Consider the following 17,975-nt stretch of genomic DNA (forward strand, 5'->3'; position numbering starts at 1 on the left):
CTTTCTGAGGTTCAGATTTTTTTGCCTGTGTCTTCTGCATTGTACCACCCTCATGAACTATTCCTGGATGTCTATGCATCTCTGCTGTCTACACCACCTTGAAGTCCTCTTTGCCTTATCCCTCAACAATGTAGCCATGCCAGCTACAAAAGATGTCTATTCAATATTGAGGACATATGAAGTCAAGCTAGTAATGATTTCCAAGGGATTGGTCCCCTCAGCAGGGAATATTGCCACTCCTTCCTGTAAGTAAATATTTCCAGCATTCCAAATTGGAGGCCATTATGGAAAATAATCACATCCCTACAAGCTTTAAATTTAGTGGAAGAGGAATAAGCAGTTGAGTAGTGTCTGTTTATGAACAAATTATTATCTTTCTTATGAATATATACCAAACCAAGTTTTGCCTGTCATTTCTTCAAAACATCATGTGTCAGGCATTTTACATTCTACAACATACATTTAATCAATAATCCTTTAAGAAACCATGCACTAAAATGCCCCTCCAGTATTGGTGCTAATATCCCAGATTCAAATGGTATTCTCATTCAAACAATTACAATGTCTCCACCCCACAAAGACAACACAATATCAAACTCCAACATTGAAACTACTTACTAACAGTGAATGAAAAGCAAGTAAAAAATAGAATAACTCCTGGGGCACGTCAAGTATGTGTACTTTGCACAAGTATGAGCCCATCTCCCTCTTGTATAAAAGTCTGGTGTATGTGCTTGGTGATTTTAATGGCGCCCCCTCCATTCTAGTCATCACAACACTGCTAAAATCAATCATCCCTGATCATAAGCGCCCAAAACATAGTCTGTGACAAGACTTTAACCAGAGGCAAAGGCCATGTATGATACTACAGTGCCACATCTTTGAGGCAGAACAGCCTGCCACTCCTACTCTTCTGTAAGTCTCACATCTTACTTCAGGTGCTGGTCTGTCGTTCTCTTTGAACCTTTAAATGCTGCTGTCTATCTGTGACAGTCCCAAAATAGATTATTTCTTCATCAAGTGTTCTAATTGTGCAAGTGACTGAACCCAATTAGAAGTTGTTCAACAGAAAAGAAATAAATCTAACTTATGCTACTATATTTTTCATTTCTGAAATTTGGTCACAAGCTTTTGCTTGTCTCATCTCCTAGCCAATATATTCTGTAAAATGTTCTGATAAAGTTGTACATCACTACCCTGAAAACAAATGTTTCCCTTCCCTTACTGCTGTAACAATGCAATTGTTAGCTTGAGAGGACACTATCTTTCTCAACACGTCCCTGAGGCTTCTTTCCTTTCCTGAGTTTGGCCCACCCTTTATGCCCTCGTGATATAAATTCAAAAGGTACCATATTCACCCAGAATGTGTAGTGTAGTGCAGTCGCGGCTTGCGGTGATTCCTTGGGGCAGAGCAACGTGCAAGGGTGGCGGTGGGGAAGTGGATGCGTAGGGGTGGGAGGAATGAATACATTTTTTTAAAAATAATAATTTTAAAAACTTACCTCCCCTCCAACGCCGTGCCGCTCCTCTCCCCCCGTGTTGGCAGCAGGCAGGCACGGGCTCCCAGCCTACCCTGTGGCCAATCCTGACGCTGCTCAAAGCAGCATCAGGATTGGCTGGGAGCGCCCAGCCAAGGCGCTCCCAGGCAGACTGGGAGCCTGTGCAGGCTCTTTCCAGCCCAGCAACTGTGTTGAGAGCCCTGTGTGCATGTGTGCTTGGCCGGCCCGAGATGGCCGGCCAAACACACATGCACTCTGAGGGGAGTGTACAGGGCACTCCCTTCTGCTTGTCATCCCAAATGCCCGCCCCTTTCACAGCAGCCCCTTTCACAGCATTTGCAGCAGTTGCTGCTTGCGGGGTGGGGGTGTGACGCTCCTCTGCCCTTATGGAGGAGCTGCCCCTGGTGTAGAGAAAGGTATATTCTACCATCACCATCCTACAAAGCCCTCTTTCACCTTTCCCAAGATTATGTTATCCTGCCTACAGTCAATCTCCAAATTGTCACTCTTTTCCTGGAGATGCATCAGCTTCCCTGACATTTTCTGTAGCTCCTTCCACATGTCCTTTATATCATTGATGAGGCTTAAAATAGTATCTTGATGAGTGCTGAATCTGCCACCTCTGTTTTGGATCTATTTTCACAAATCAGCAAGTGACTTGGCCATTTCTTCTTTCATGGTATTTAATAATTCAGTGAAGGTGGTGGTCACCTAAACAGAAGAGATTTCCCTCTGTGAAGGGTTGCTAATTAGTGCATTTATCTGCCATCACTATGTCCTCCTTTGCGATGGTAGACCATTGGTAGGACATGCTGTTGGTCCTCATTGGTAACTTAGAACATGAGTGTTTAAGATCTCTCTATGGCTTAAATGGAAATGCTTTCTTCATGCATGGTGAGGGTATTTAATGTACCCCTATTACAGCTACTTCCAAAAGCACCACAGGACAGACACTGTTGATGGCTCCTCTTCATTAATACTTAGTTTCTTTCTTCAGCTGCAGAATGTGTCTGGATGAATTCATGAACAAAACATAGACGTTTCCTTCGACAACATACTCCTCAAACGCCATGTTTCTCAAGTGCACACTGTATTTGTGGGGTGATAACAGGGTTATAGTTTGGTTATTAGTTAAGCTAACAACATCTTTGAAACATACCCTGATTCAGCTAACTTCTGGTGGAGGCAACCCATTCCCCAGCAGTACTAGATTGAAGCTGCAACTGTCATGTGGTGATTGATCATGAATAATTGTGAGCTTCTGGTCCACCCCAGCGATCACATTCAGGTGGGGACCCGGACTGCTCACATCCTCAGGTTTCAGAGCACTTACAGCACCCTAGTATCTTTCTTAGTCAATTCAACAAGTCGAAGTTCAGTCAGTCCTTTCATTCACTGCCCGATGCTGTATTTGGCAGTCAATGGAACCTCAACTTTTCTGAAATTGGGTAGGAATGAAGACTGTCTAATTAAATCTTCATTAGGCTCTAGTGTGGTTCTGCCTTTCAATCCCCTAACCTGAATCATCTCCATATTCTGACGGCTTTGCTGCTCCTTAATGCACTGCATTGTCTTCTTCCCTGCAGAGCCACTCGTGTGTCGAGATCACAACAAATTCTCATAAGTCATTCAGATCCCTCAGCGGTCATACTGCAACTGGATGTTTCTGCTCACATCCATGCACTCTCCCTCACACAGGCAGCTGTCCCGTACACAAATTGCAGGAGAAGGAGGAAGCATGTTTTTCCCAAGATGACTGCTACCCGGCTTCGGAGTCTGGGAGTTATTGCCCCAAAGCTGTTATCCTCAATGGAGCTATAGTGACTACAGTCTGATGAGCTTATGGTCATGATGGGAATTGTTTCAGTTCCTTAGCAATCCTATTCAATCCACCATCCTGTGGCTCCACATATGGCATAATCTCATGAAAGGTGATCACAGATAAGTCTCACCATTTTCAGCTCTGCATCACCTGGTGTCAGCCATGCCCCTCTTCACGCCAATCCTGGGCCGGGCATATCTTGATGAGAAGAGGATGCACAGTCAAATCACTACTACACTGCCTGTCTCTCTTTGGATACACCAACACCACAGAAAAAAATAAAGAGAAACTAATATTTTATTTCTCAAGGCATATAACACACTACAGATCTATCATTCTGTGACAGGGCTCCCGATATCTGGGAGCCTCATGCGCAACTGGGGCCGAAGGAGAGGTACCCCAGGGGCACTTCCAAGAGTGTCGCGTCCATACGACATGACGCTCTACAAAACCAGGAACAGGAAGTGCAGCGCGAGGGAGGAGAGGAAGTGGACGAAGAAGACGCGAAGGGGGAGAGAGACGACCAACGGAGGCGAGAGGAAACGGAAGACCACGTCTGTTTTGCGGCACCCACAAGAGACAATACAGCCGGGACGAGTGAAGAGGAGACTACAAACAGTGTCTCGACCGAAGAAAAGATGGAAAACGGCAGCAGATTCCAGACATGGACCCTGGCATCCAGCCACATATCCAGAGAGACGTGCCTAGAGCAGGTACGTGCCCGAATAACAGGGCTCATCCAGTTTCTTTACAAGAAAGACACGAACCGGGAAGGAAAGGGGAAAGAACAGTGGGAAAAGGGCAAGGGTGAAGAAATATGATATAAATCTTGGTGAAACACAAGGGGAATATATATAAACAACTACTCAGAATATTAACTATTCCTAATATTGAATTGTCCTTGGTTTGAAACATATCTGCACCTCCGTCTATCATCCTCAAACCAACGGACTAGTGGAGAGATATAACCGTACTATTAAAACTCTTCTAAAGAAAACCATATCCGATTCAGGGAGGGATTGGGATAAGAAGATACCATTAGTTCTATACACCATCCAAACTCATGTACAGGCGTCAAACGGACACAGTCCGTTCGAATTAGTATTCGGTGGACAACCCAGAACCCTTTTAGATATGTCAGCAGAGAAATGGGAGGAAGCAGTTACAGAAAGCAAAGACCTTCTCGAATATACCCAACAATTGAAGGAACGGATACAAACAGTATGGGAAGATGTCAGATCACATCTAAAATAGACACAAGAAAAACAAAAGAAACATTATGATACAGGCGAAGTTTTGAGGGAATTAAGGCCCTCATTACAACCCTGGCGGTCAAAGGTGGCGGTAGTACTGCCAACAGGCTGGCGGTACTACAGCCCGCATTATGACCGTGGCAGTTTTGCTACGGTCATAACACCGGGATCGCCAGGCTACCGACACGGCGGTCCCGAGGCGGTGCCGGCAGTTGTAATCTGCCAGCGCAGCGCTGCAAGCAGCGCTGCCATGGGGATTAGGGAGTCTCCATCCGCCATGGATGGCTGGTGGAATGGGTGACTTGGGGGGCCCTAGTGGCCCCTGAACTGCCCATTCGCTTGGCATGGGCAGTGCAGGGGCCCCCACGCACAGCCCCATCGCGCATTTACGGGCAGTGGATTGCCCGACAGGTGCTGCTGCACCCGCCGCACCGCCACATTGCCGCCGGCTCCATTAGGAGCCGGCTGCAATGTTATGGCCGTATTCCCCGCTGGGCTGGCGGGTGGAAACTCTGTTTCCACCCGCCAGCCCAGCGGGGATGTCAAATTACAGCTGGCAGATTTCAGGCCGCATTGGCGGCCTTCTGGCGGTACAATATTGTGAATGTTGAAATGAGGGCCAAAATGAGGGCGAGAAAGTGTTGGTCCTATTGCCCAGCTCTGAGAACAAATTGTTGGCAAAATGGCAAGGTCCGTATGAAATACTAGAGAGGGTAAGCCCTGTTACTTACCCTGTCACTGAATCCTGAGCTGTACCTAAAGGAAAAACCCAACAAGAGAACATTATAAGAGGAAAAAAGAGAGACCATTACAGAAGGAAGAAGAAACAATAACAGGGAAAAAGGGGAGGGAAAAGAAGAAGAAAAAGAAGGGAAAAGAAATGGAAGAAGAATACTAAACAGAAGGGAAAAGAGGATATCTGGAACAAATCGACAATATAACTTTAGGAGAGTTAAAGAATAAGACATAATAAAGAAAAGTGCCATTATAAATATACCAATAGTCATTTATTATTCCCACACCTTGGAGGGGAGGGAAACAATAATGGGTTCTTTAGCATAGCCCACCACATCTTGGTGTCAGAAGTGGGATGGCTCCTTACCGGGAAAAGGAGCGATGGAGGAGAAACCTTCCCTAGAGGACATGATCAATCAATTAGCGGAAGGTAAGAGACATTTGCAGATTGTGTGGGAAGAACAGTTGCGAGAAGCCAGAAACAATAGGGAGACATTGCAAAATGGCCTTAAAAGTCATAGCGAATAATCAATTGGTCCATGAGACTGCTATTCAAAAGTTGACAGACACAATAGTCTCCAGGCAGGTCCATCCAAACCTACCTAGTTCGGTATTGCAGAAATTCCAGGAAGGAGAAGACCCTTATGCCTTCTTTACGAATTTTGAGAGTGTGGCAGCATCAGTGAACTGGCCACAAGAAAGATGGGGACAATATGTTTCTCCCCTGTTAACAGGGACAGTACAAGCCGCCTACCAGGCCGTAAACCCAGGGGGGGACCACTCCACATGGGGATATCAAGAAAGCTATCTTAGAGCGAGTGGGGTTTGATGCTGAATATTATCGCATTAAGTTTAGGAAAACCAGATTGATGCCAATGGAGAACCCCAGAGCACTGTATTATAGAATACAAGATTTGTGACTCAAGTGGTTGAGCCCTATTAGCACGAATAGAGAGGAAGTGATACAAGTCATCTTATTAGAACAGTTCTTAGAAGCCTTACCTAGTCAGACACGCAATTTGATTAAGCCACATCCAAACGTCACAACGACAACCGCCTTCGAACTTGCCCGTGCTTTACACCAGGCCCCTGATTTTAAAATAAATACCCCCAAAGGGCAAGCAATAGCAGGCAAACCTGTTAGTCCTGTTCCATGACCCAGATTATCAAAAAGTCCTGAAGTGGGTCCTAGTTTATGCTATACAGATAAAGAACCAAATCAAACTCCCCAATGTTATCATTGTGGGGAGTGGGGACATATTGCACGTAACTGTCCACAGCGACTTCCAAAACCTTAACCAATGGAAATAGGAATAACCCGGGGCAGGGTACTATGCGCAGCCCGGAACTCGACTCGATACACCAAAGATATATTAGTCAATAATAAACCCACTGAAGTATTGGTTGACTCCAGGGGCAGTCAATCAGTTATGAAGGCAGAATTACTAACAAAAGAACAAAAGAACAGTGGCGACAGGAAGAATCTGTGGCTATTTGCTGTATACATGGAGATAAGAAACATTATCCCATAACTGAGATTAAAATAAACTGGAGAGGATGGGAAGAACCCTTGATTGTAGGAATAATTCCCCACTTAGTCGAGGATGATTATAGGTACAGATTACTGCGCCTTCCCTAAACTCTTGGAAAGCATAAATGGAGACAATATAACAGACCCCTGGCTCAAAGATGCTCCCTTCTCACATATCACCATTAAGTGGGGTAAGGTAAAAGTGAGGTTAAGCAGACAAGAAAAAAGAGAACAGAGGAAAGCGTTTCAAAGAGCGATTCAAAGTAATTCTCTTCCTTTGTTCCCTACAGAAAAATCAGTGTTAACGAGTCCACCCCCTTTTCGAGTCAGTCAAAGGAAAGACCCCGCACTGAAACGCGCCTGGGCTACTGCGGTCACAAAATCCATAGGACAGGTGGGTCCCTGTTTTCTTGTCCAGAATGGCCTCTTGCGTAGGGTCGTCCAGCATGGAACCATACAAAAGAGCCAAATAGTAGTACCCACTCTTTATCGTACTTTAGGTACTTCATTTAGCCCATAGTCAGGTAGAAAAAACAAAGAGCACCTTCTCCGATGTTTCTATTGGCCGGGGGTGTTTTCCGATATACGGAAATTCTGTGCTCAATGTCCCTGATGTCAACTGATTAACCCAGGTATGATTCGGAAAACCCTGCTCTACCCCTTACCCATCATTGATGTTCCTTTTTCCTTGGTAGGAATGGGTCTAGTGGGACCTCTGACCCCTCCTCTCAAGGATAAATGTATCTTTTAGACTACGCCACTTGTTATCCGGAAGCTGTCCCTCTGACAAGCATGACTTCGAAAAGTATAGCCTATGCGATGGTGGGTTTCTTTTCCCGAATGGGGTTCCCAAAAGAAATTTTAACAGATCAGGGTACACCTTTTGTGTCTCGCCTTGTGTCCCAGAAATGTCAAATCCTTGGTGTGAAACATATCCGCACCTCCATCTATCATCCTCAAACCAACGGACTAGTGGAGAGATACAACCGTACTATTAAAACTCTTCTAAAGAAAACCATATCAGATTCAGGGAGGGATTGGGATAAGAAGATACCATTAGTTTTATACGCCAATCCGAACTCATGTACAGGCGTCAACCGGACACAGTCTGTTCAAATTAGTATTCAGTAGACAATCAGAACCTTTTTAGATATGGCAGCAGAGAAATGGGAGGAAATAGAAACAGAAAGCAAAGACCTACTCGAATATACCCAACAATTGAAGAAACAAACAGTATGGGAAGATTTCAGATCATATCTAGAAGAGACACAAGAAAAACTAAAGTAACATTATGATACAGGCAAAGTTTTGAGGGAATTAAATGAGGGCGAGAAAGTGTTGGTCTTATTGCCCAGCTCTGAGAACAAATTGTTGGCAAAATTGCAAGGTCCGTATGAAATAATACAGAGGGTAAGCCCTGTTACTTACCATTTGAAATTGTCAGAATCCCCAAAGAAAACCCAAATATATCACATCAATCTTTTGAAGAAGTGGGAAGAGGAGGACATACCAAGCCTGACTGTTGACTCTGTCTTGTTAGTGAACAACATAAAACCTCTTGAGATAAACTAATGCCCTCAGCAGGAAGATTTACCAGAGTGGATGCCTGTTAGAAATGGGGTCTTTGGTTGGCAGTCAGGTTACCCCCTGTCCAAGCAAGGACTCTCACTCTAGTCAGGGTAAAAGAGAATCACCCTCAGCTAACCCCCACTTACCCCCTTGGTAGCTTGGTACGAGCAGTAGGCTTAACTTCAGAGTGCTAGGTGTAAAGTATTTGTACCAACACACACAGTAACTTAATGAAAACACTACAAAATGACACAACACAGGTATAGAAAAATAGGAAATATTTATCTAAACAAAACAAGACCAAAACGACAAAAATCCACAATACACAAGTCAAGTTATCACTAAAAATGCAAAAAGAGTCTTCATGTGATTTTAAACACACACTTACACTGTTAGCATGAAAATGTACCTTGGGTGCATCAAAAATAACCCCACACGGGTGAGTGTGCGTCAAAAAGGGCTTGCGATGTGTCAATTTCACTCACGAGCGAGACCTTGCATAGTTTCTCCATTCGTCGGGTCAAGGCGCATTGTTTCTTCTCTCTGCAGGAGAACGATGCATTGATCCGGTCAGCACTCTCAGGTCCGGGCAGACCTTGCGTTGTTTTTACACACCCAGCGGTGTTTGCGCCAGAAATCCAACTGCACGATGATCCGAAAACCACACAGCGCAGCTTGCGATCTTACCAGCCTCCGTCAGCGATGCTGTGCGTCGTTTCTCCAACCCCGGGCATCGATCATCGGGTCGCGTTGCAGGGAGCGTCGATTTTCAGCCGCAAAGCCGGTGGCACATCGATTTTTCAGCTGCAGATCGGAGTTGCGTCGCTCCTTTCCTCGCACAGCGTTCTATGCGTGGATTTCTTCCTCTTAGGCTGCCAGCTTCTCCTTTCAGAGTCCCAGGTACTGGATGGGCACCACTTGGCAGAGTAGGAGTCTCTACAGAGACTCCAGGTGCTGGCAGAGAGACATCTTTGCCGTCCCTGAGACTTCCAACAACAGGAGGCAAGCTCTAAATCAAGCCCTTGGAGATCTTCACAAGATGGAAGGCGCACAAAGTCCAGTCTTTGCCCTCTTACTCTGGCAGAAGCAGCAACTGCAGGATAGCTCCACAAAGCACAGTCACAGGCAGGGCAGCTCTTCTTCCTCAGCTCTTCATCTCTTCTCCAGGCACAGAGTCGTCTTGGTTACCAGAAGTGTTCAAATATCTGTGCTTTTGGGTGCCCTTCTTATACCCATTTTCTCCTTTGAAGAAGACCTACTTCAAAGCAAAGTCTCTTTTGAATGTGAAATCCTGCCTTGTCCAGGCCATGCCCCAGATACTCAGCAGGAGGTTGGAGACTGCATTGTGTGAGGGCAGGCACAGCCCTTTCAGGTGTGAGGTGCAACCAGCCCAACTGTCAAACTGGCCCAGACAGGGAATCCACAAACAGGCAGAGTAACAGAAATGGTATAAGCAAGAAAATGCTCACTTTCTAAAAGTGGCATTTTTAAACACACAATCTTAAAGCAACTTTACTAAAAGATGTATTTTTAAATTGTGAGCTCAGAGACCCCAAACTCCACATGTCCATCCGCTCACAAAGGGAATCTACACTTTAATCAGTTTTAAATGTAGCCCCCATGTTAACCTATGAGAGGGACAGGCCTTGCAACAGTGAAAAACAAATTTAGCACTATTTCACTATCAGGACATATAAAACACATTACTATATGTCCTACCTTAACTGAACTCGGCACCCTGCCCTTGGGGCTACCTAGGGCCTACCTTAGGGGTGTCTGACATTTAAGAAAAGGGAAGGTTTAGGCTTGGCAAGTAGGTACACTTGCCAAGTTGAATTTACAGTTAAAACTGCACACACAGACACTGCAGTGGCAGGTCTGAGACATGATTACAGAGCTACTCATGTGGGTGGCACAACCAGTGCTGCAGGCCCACTAGTAGGATTTGATATATAGGCCCTGGGAACTGCTAGTGCACTTTACTAGGGACTTACTAGTAAATCAAATATGCTAGTCATGGAGAAGCCAATTATATACACATTTTGTAAAGGAGCACTTGTACTTTAGCACTGGTTAGCAGTGATAAAGTGCCCAGAGTAGCAAAATCAGAGTCCAGCACACATCAACAACCTGGGAAACAGGGGCAAAAAGTTAAGGGAGACCACGCCAAGGATGAAAAGTCTAACAGTACCTCATATTAATCCAGACTTGCCCAGTGAGAACAAGTCCCAAATGAAAGTATTTTACAACAACGGAGGCAGTTCTTTTCCATAATGTCCGAAAAGACCCCTTTTATCCAACACAATATAGTTACCAAGGAAGGGAAAATAGTCCATTTAAAACCTTATCAGATACCGAGGCCTGTAGAAAGTTGGTTGAACAAGAAGTACAAAGTATGCTAGATACCGCTATAATGGAGCCTTCTACTAGTCCATGGGGTTTTCCGGTTGTTCTAGTTCCGAAATCTAATGGAACGATTTGTTTTTGTATTGACTTTCGGCAACTGAATGCCATCTCAGATTTTGATGCCTATCCAATACCTAAAGCAGACGAATTAATTGAACAACTAGGAAAATCACAATATCTGTCTACGTTAAACCTCACAAAAGGGTATTGGCAGATACCACTAAATCCACTAGATAAAGAAAAAATGACTTTTTCCACCCCGCCAGGACTTTATCAATTTACTTTACTACCTTTTGGCCTACAGGGAGCCCCAGCCACATTTCAGCGTTTAATGGATAGGATATTAAGACACCATATAGGTTATGCTGCCCCTTATCTGGACGATAAAGTTGTATATAGTGAGACATGGGATCAGCATATACTCCATTTATCCAAGATATTTCATATTCTATAAAGCAGGGCTAACAGCTAACCCAGAGAAGTGCAAATTAGCAAGAGACTCTATTGCCTACCTCAGGTATAACATAGAGAGAGGAAATATGTGACCCCAAATTGAGAAAGTCGATGCCATTACTAACCTACCACCCCCTAAAACAAAAAAAGAAGTACAATCGTTTCTGGGAATAGTTTAATATTTTCGTCGCTTTATTCTGAATTATTCTACCCTTGCGGCTCCCTTAACCAATCTTCTCAAGAAAGGACAACTAAATAAATGGTGACTTAATCCATTCCCAAAGAGAGAGTTATCATGTTCTTAAGAACTTCCTCACACAGAAGCCCATTGTACACTGTTCTGACTTTAAGAAACATTTATGCTTACAAACTGGTGCCTCTGATATTGATCTTGAGGCTGTACTTTCCCAAGCAGACATTGAGGGGATAGCACATCTGATAGTTTACATCAGTAGAAAATTGCTACGGAGGGAAAGAAACCATCCTACCATAGAAAATTAATGCTTAGCTATCAAATGGGCTATAGAGAGTTTGCAATACTACTTATTGGGACACCCTTTTACGTTAATCACAGATCATGCCCCTCTAACGTGGTTAGCCCGCCATAAGGGCACCAATTCCTGGATATTACATTGGTTCATGGCACTACAACCTTTTGTATTCCAGATACAACATTTACCAGGCTCCCAGATGATAAATGCGGACTACCTCTTGAAACATCCCTTGGACATAGGACTCCAACAGCCCTATTCAAGGGGGTGGCGAATGTAACAGGCTCCCGATATTTGGGAGCCTCATGCGCAACTGGGGCTGAAGAAGAGGTGCCCCGGGGGCACTTCCAAGAGTGTTGCATCCATACGACGTGATGCTCTACAAAACCAGGAACAGGAGGTGCGGTGTGAGGGAGGAGAGGAAGAGGACGGAGAAGACAGGAAGGGGGAGAGAGCCGACCAACGGAGGTGAGAGGATGCGGAAGACCACGTCTGTTTTGCAGTGGCCGCAAGAGAAAATACAGCCCGGACGAGTGAAGAGGAGACTACAAACAGCGCCTCGACCGAAGAAAAGACGGATAATGGCAGCAGACTGCAGACTGCAGACCTGGAACCCGGTATCCAGCCACGTCCCTGGAGGGAAGTGGCTAGAGCAGGTACGTGCCCATATACTGGCCTCGTCCAGTTTCTTTAGACGAACTGGGAGGAAAGAGGGAAAGAACAATGGGAAAAGGACGACGGTGAAGAAATATGATATAAATCTTGGTGAAACACAAGGGCAATATATACAAACAACTACTCAGACTATTAACTATTCCTAATTTTGAATTGTTTGGGTTTTTTTCTTCGTCACTTGCACACATTCACGGGGACTTAAAGGGTAGAGAAGACAGTAGAAACAAGCATTTGCAATGGAACGGGTCTCGCATTTCTCCGAGTTAGAGCTATTAGCAGTTGTAAACTCCCAACCGGACTTTTCTTGCCACATCAAATGGAATAAAAGAGCGCGATCGCGCTGCTACAGTTCACTCGTACTGTAACCTATCGGCAAAAGTGCAATTATCTACGTAACCGGCAAAAATGCAATTAACTATGTAACTGGGTCGATGTCATGCAAAGCGCTCGACTTCTGCCAAGCGAGATCGCGCTGCGAAAAAAGATAAAAAGTAGTCCACTAACCGGATGGAAAACAGAAAGCCTTGTATGTTTTCAGTACTTGCTCGCTGCGCTCGAGGCGGGCTAACCACCGGAAAAGGAATGACGTATGCATGCCTTCCACTAATGAAAGTAAGCAGATTTTAAAAGGCAAGCTCACGAACCAATGAAAGACACTGATGTGACATGGACAGGGCTCCAACCCCTTTTCTAACTACTAAAGCGTCTCACAAGCAATATGCATGCGCAAGCTCATGATAGCGCAGGCTTGACCTTAAAAAGGATCCACAATCATTCACTCATCCTCACTTACCCTAACCCGATAAGAACGAGTAGCGGACCATACCTAAGAACTTATCTTCTGTTCCTATGTCCTTTTTGTTCTCTTCCCATGCTCCGGAGCAAGAATCACGGAATCCTGAGCTGTACCTAAAGGAAAAACCCAACAAGAGCACATTCTAAGAGGAATAAAGAGAGACCCTTACAGAAGGAAGAATAAACAATAACGGAAAAAGGGGAGGGAAAAGAAGAAGAAAAAGAAGGGAAAATAAATGGAAGAAGAATACTAAACAGAAGGGAAAAGAGGATTTCTGGAACAAATCGACAATATAACTTGAGGAGATTAAAAGAATAAGACATAATAAAGAAAAGTGCCATTATATATATACCGATAGTCATTTATTATTCCCACACCTGGGAGGGGAGGGAAACATCAAAGGGTTCTTTAGCATAGCCTACCACACAGTCTCTGATGGGAGTTATACTCAGACTAGAATGAAAGACCTACTCACCACCATGGTGTTCTCTAATGATGACATATGTATCAACTCCTGTTGGACTTGCTCTTCAGTGGGACAGAAATCATTGCACAAAAACGGAAGCTACTCCTCGCCCACTAATGGTGGCATGCTTCATCATCAGGGTTCCTCCAACTCGAGCACCCATCAGGGTATTTAGCACTACCCATGTGGGCTCTTGAAGATCTTTTATGTTGTTATGTATATTGATTGGATAACTAGGGTCCGGAATTGATCTTATTAAAATGATGTCAAGTTAGGGATTATAAGTGTGTATGTTCATTGAACTAAAACATGTCTAGCCTGCACAGGATTCAAAGCAAAGACAGGGTATGAGGACGTTGACACTATATGTGTATCTTCCTTTTACTCCCAAGGGATCATCATGTTTCAACCCTTCTTGTGAACTCAGTAATCAGTGGGCTTCTATCAGGACCTAATTGGTGACCTCTATTTAACATAACCAAATCTAACCTTGTCTTTGGGATCCCCATCCTGTAGGGGAAAGCCTCAAAATCAGTAGTAATGCTAATTAATTCCTTAAATCATGTCACCTTATTTCTGTATTCCTTCCACTACAAAAGCAACATCTGAAGTGGTATGCTACAAGTACTCCCCTGCAATCACATAATGTGGAAATTGCTCACCTCTATCTAATCAGCGACAGTCTTCACATTACTGGTAGGAAGAACACAGCTCCTGCTTTCTACAGTGTGGTGTGTGATGAATGATGCTATGGAACAGGAAACCATAACAAGTTAGAGTACGTTTAAACTGATGTACGTAAATAATCAGTCACTAATGTTTTAGGCAGTCATAAGCAAGACAAGGTATTGTATGAGGGACTAAATCAGTGCTCCAATATTTATGTATGTGGAGTATTGATAATTTTACAGCTAGCACGTCAGCAATGGGAACCCCTTTAAATTCCGCATGTCACTAATGACAGAATGGCCGAGGTCACCCAAAGTGTAAAATTATGCTCCTGCGATTAGAATCGGACCCGCTGTGTAACAATTGATTCCATTAGTGTATTCAAATGTTCGATAATACTGTTTCTCATCCCTTATTAGTGTTGGGGAACCCCATTAAGGTTCATTTCACAAAACGGTAGCCAATAATTCAATAATGCATCGTCCATGGAATGCTTCAGGTTCTTAGGGGAAAGCGAGACTGGTGTTCAAAATCATTTGAAGGCTCACAGAGTCAACCTCTAATGTGGGCCACGTTTACTCTGGTGCCCAGGTCTATTTTGTTAGCCCAGTCTGACCTTGCTTACATCTCCATCTGATCCTAATTTTAATTTTTATTACAATTCACAAACGTTACCAGAATTACACCTAGAAAGCTTGACTAGGTGTCATAGGATGTGCACGTACAAAGTGTCACCAATATTCTGTATATGGTCTGTGGCAATATTGTTGGTTTTGTTATTTAAAGAAACGATCGGTGCATACTGTATGATTAAGTGATGGACGTACACACCGACACTGACATTCACGTTAGTCTTGGAGTGTTATGCATTCACAGAATAATGGTGTCTCGGAAGGATTGTGCACATTGCACCAAGATATGACAGCTTGAGATAGCTACAACAAGACTAGTAAATAGAAAATGTGGGGTTTCTTGTGACGGGCACGATATTTCTGACGAGTGAGGGTCGCTAAGACCGAACACAGTTGTCACTTTGGGCCATATGTAGGAACACTTTTTCCCATAGACACAGAATGGGTAAAAACCTTTGCTACATCTGGCCCTTTGTCACTTTGTCACTTCTGTCACTTGTCATAGGCTCCTGTCACTGTCACTGGATCCGGCTGGCATTCTGCTGGCAACCCACAAAACTCACTGAAGAAAACTGGCAACGTAGCCACGCTACATTTGGAAACTCTAGTTTGTGAGACAACAGTCAAGCATTCCAAGTTGCCATGCTGGTGAATTAGGTGAGTATAACAAATAATAAAATGTAATGTTCCTCTTCTGGCTGTTAGCAAAATTATCGACGATTGAAGGTAAATGTCTCACTTTCAGCAGACATGAAGTGCGTGCATACATTTCAGGGAGATTATTAGGATTGGCAGGGAAGCCGCAGGTCAGTCATTCAGCGAGGTCTGTTGGTGTTACCTGCATGTGAGACGTGTATGGCTTTATTTATTATAATATGAGTATTAAATTCAAGGCTTCCGAACAAGTTTCTCGGTGACGCTTAACAGATTGAAACCGTTATTGTGTACGCACATACTTCTGCTTTGTGTTTACATTGGAGGTATATAAACAAATCGCAGGTGGGTTTCCAAACATCATCCCATCTGGCTCCTTCTGCACATATTTTAACGCAAATAAATTTAAAGAGCTATTGATAAATTTAAATGGTACATTCACTGATAGAAAATTAGTAGCGCGGCGTTTACATTATCACAAAAAGGCGAATAATAAAAAGGTCAAATTCTTACAATGTTTAGTATTAAAAAGAAAAAAGCAATCGGATTTCGAGACTCCCGGTAATAAATATGTGCCTCCTGGGTAGCCATAGCCCAGCTCCGAGCACCTCAGCCCATCTGCCCCTCCCTGTGCTGTTCAGAAGAGTTCAGCAGAGGCAGAAGAGAGGGTCTGCGACAGTGTTGTGAGCTCTGTGCGTGCATTATACTCAGCATTGAATCTTAGAAATGCAGCGCCCAACGTTCTTTCATCCCTGAAACGTATAAGGCACCGTTCTTTCGCAGTATGTGTCATTTACAGAAAATTTTCAGTGGACAGGATATCTGAACGCTGTGACAACTGATATTGCAGCTGTAGTTTTAGGGAGCCGTATTGCTAGACCCCGCAAGATTGTGTTGGCATCGCTCACAACATGGTCGCCAGTCACACCTCCCACTCCTCATCTGCCGAATGGATTGCCTGCTTAGATAAAAGGTACCAGCCTTTGACGGGAGGGGTGATGTGGGAATTCTGTTAGTATTTCTGCAGGTGCATGTTAATTATGGAGGCTGCCGCTGGGGGATGCATGGGGAGGAGAGAGGGGCTCCATGTGTGGCCGGACATTACATTCTGGTGACCGATCTTGAACTGGTCTAATGTACTGCACGCTGTGCACGTGGGGAGGGCGAGGGAATCAGCAGGTACCGATGACTGCCCTGTGATTACGAGCATCTTTCTAGCGTACAGGGTGATGGCTGGGTAAAAGATGACTGCGTGTATGAAAAAGAAAAAAAATACAATAAACGACTTGTGCTTCTATTAAGGACGCTGCATTGACCTACCGCTGACTAGTAACGATGTTTGTAAATATCCCTTTCAAAAACCGAGCAGTTCTCTATGTTCTCTTGCAGAATCCGCTCTGGTGGTTACATTCATTATAAGAAATTGTTCTCCATTAGAATCCTGCCAGGGCTAGTGGTCACTCCGCCCACACACAGGCCGCACATGGAAGCGCTGATGGAGAACTAAGATTTCATAAACTAGGTGCAGGGAGCATGCTGTGGGAAAATATCTGCTCAAAATTGCCTCCAGAATTAGACACCATGGTTTAAGTAGGGAATGTGAGGCAAACCACAATTGTTACTCATTTTCCATGCTTTATTTGTAGGAAACATGAGTGAAGAATTGAAATGAAAAAATAGAAATTTGAAAAGAAACCTTTAAAAGTAAAAATAATAAGGTAGCTCCGTGGGTTTGGTGCATGTTGCTGAGTAATATGTGCAGTTTACGAGTTACAGGTGTTCATCTAGGCTGGAATTCTTGGCCTTTAATCCTTCACTAGAAAAAAAGCACATATGACACTATGTAACTGCAATGCTTGGAAGTTACTTTTCTGGTTTTATTTAGTTTAGATACCATATACTTTGGTGTTTTTAAGCATATAGTTCAGTCTTCTCTTGTGAATCATTTACAGCAGCAGTATCTTGTACCGTTGATTTTTTAAGAATACCATGGCTGGTGGAGTGACTTCATGCACACTTTGACAGTGGAGTAGGGGGTCTCCAACCTTTTCTGCTGCGAGAGCTACTTCTGGTCTGTGAAAATCATTGTGAACTACTGAAGTCTAAACAGCTCGCACATTGTTACCAGAAACCCCCACACCTAGTTTAATTTACTTCAAGCCTAATGTCCAAAGAGCCAGATACTATGGTTTGAATAAAGTACTCTGACTAGGGGCACTATAACAGGGCTGCCATGTGTGTCAGTGAGAGTGTGCTCTTTGGGGATGTATGACCATGTGCGTAGAAATTGTATATATTTTTATGGGTGACTGAGAGCCCGTCTT

General features: G+C 44.0%; 1 protein-coding gene across 2 annotated transcripts in view; it reads left to right on the top strand.

Annotated features, from left to right (window-relative positions):
* The first annotated feature begins 16,297 nt into the window (after positions 1 to 16,297).
* RAPGEF4 (Rap guanine nucleotide exchange factor 4) overlaps positions 16,298 to 17,975 on the top strand; it is a 942,686-nt gene continuing 941,008 nt past the window's right edge. For both annotated transcript variants that reach the window (XM_069225351.1, XM_069225352.1), the window contains exon 1: positions 16,298 to 16,624. In XM_069225351.1, the coding sequence (XP_069081452.1) occupies positions 16,563 to 16,624 (62 nt within the window). In that variant the 5' untranslated portion in view covers positions 16,298 to 16,562. The remainder of the gene's footprint in view (positions 16,625 to 17,975) is intronic.

Source organism: Pleurodeles waltl, chromosome 3_1 (genome assembly GCF_031143425.1).
Source record: "Pleurodeles waltl isolate 20211129_DDA chromosome 3_1, aPleWal1.hap1.20221129, whole genome shotgun sequence".
NCBI classification, from domain to species: Eukaryota; Metazoa; Chordata; class Amphibia; order Caudata; family Salamandridae; genus Pleurodeles; species Pleurodeles waltl.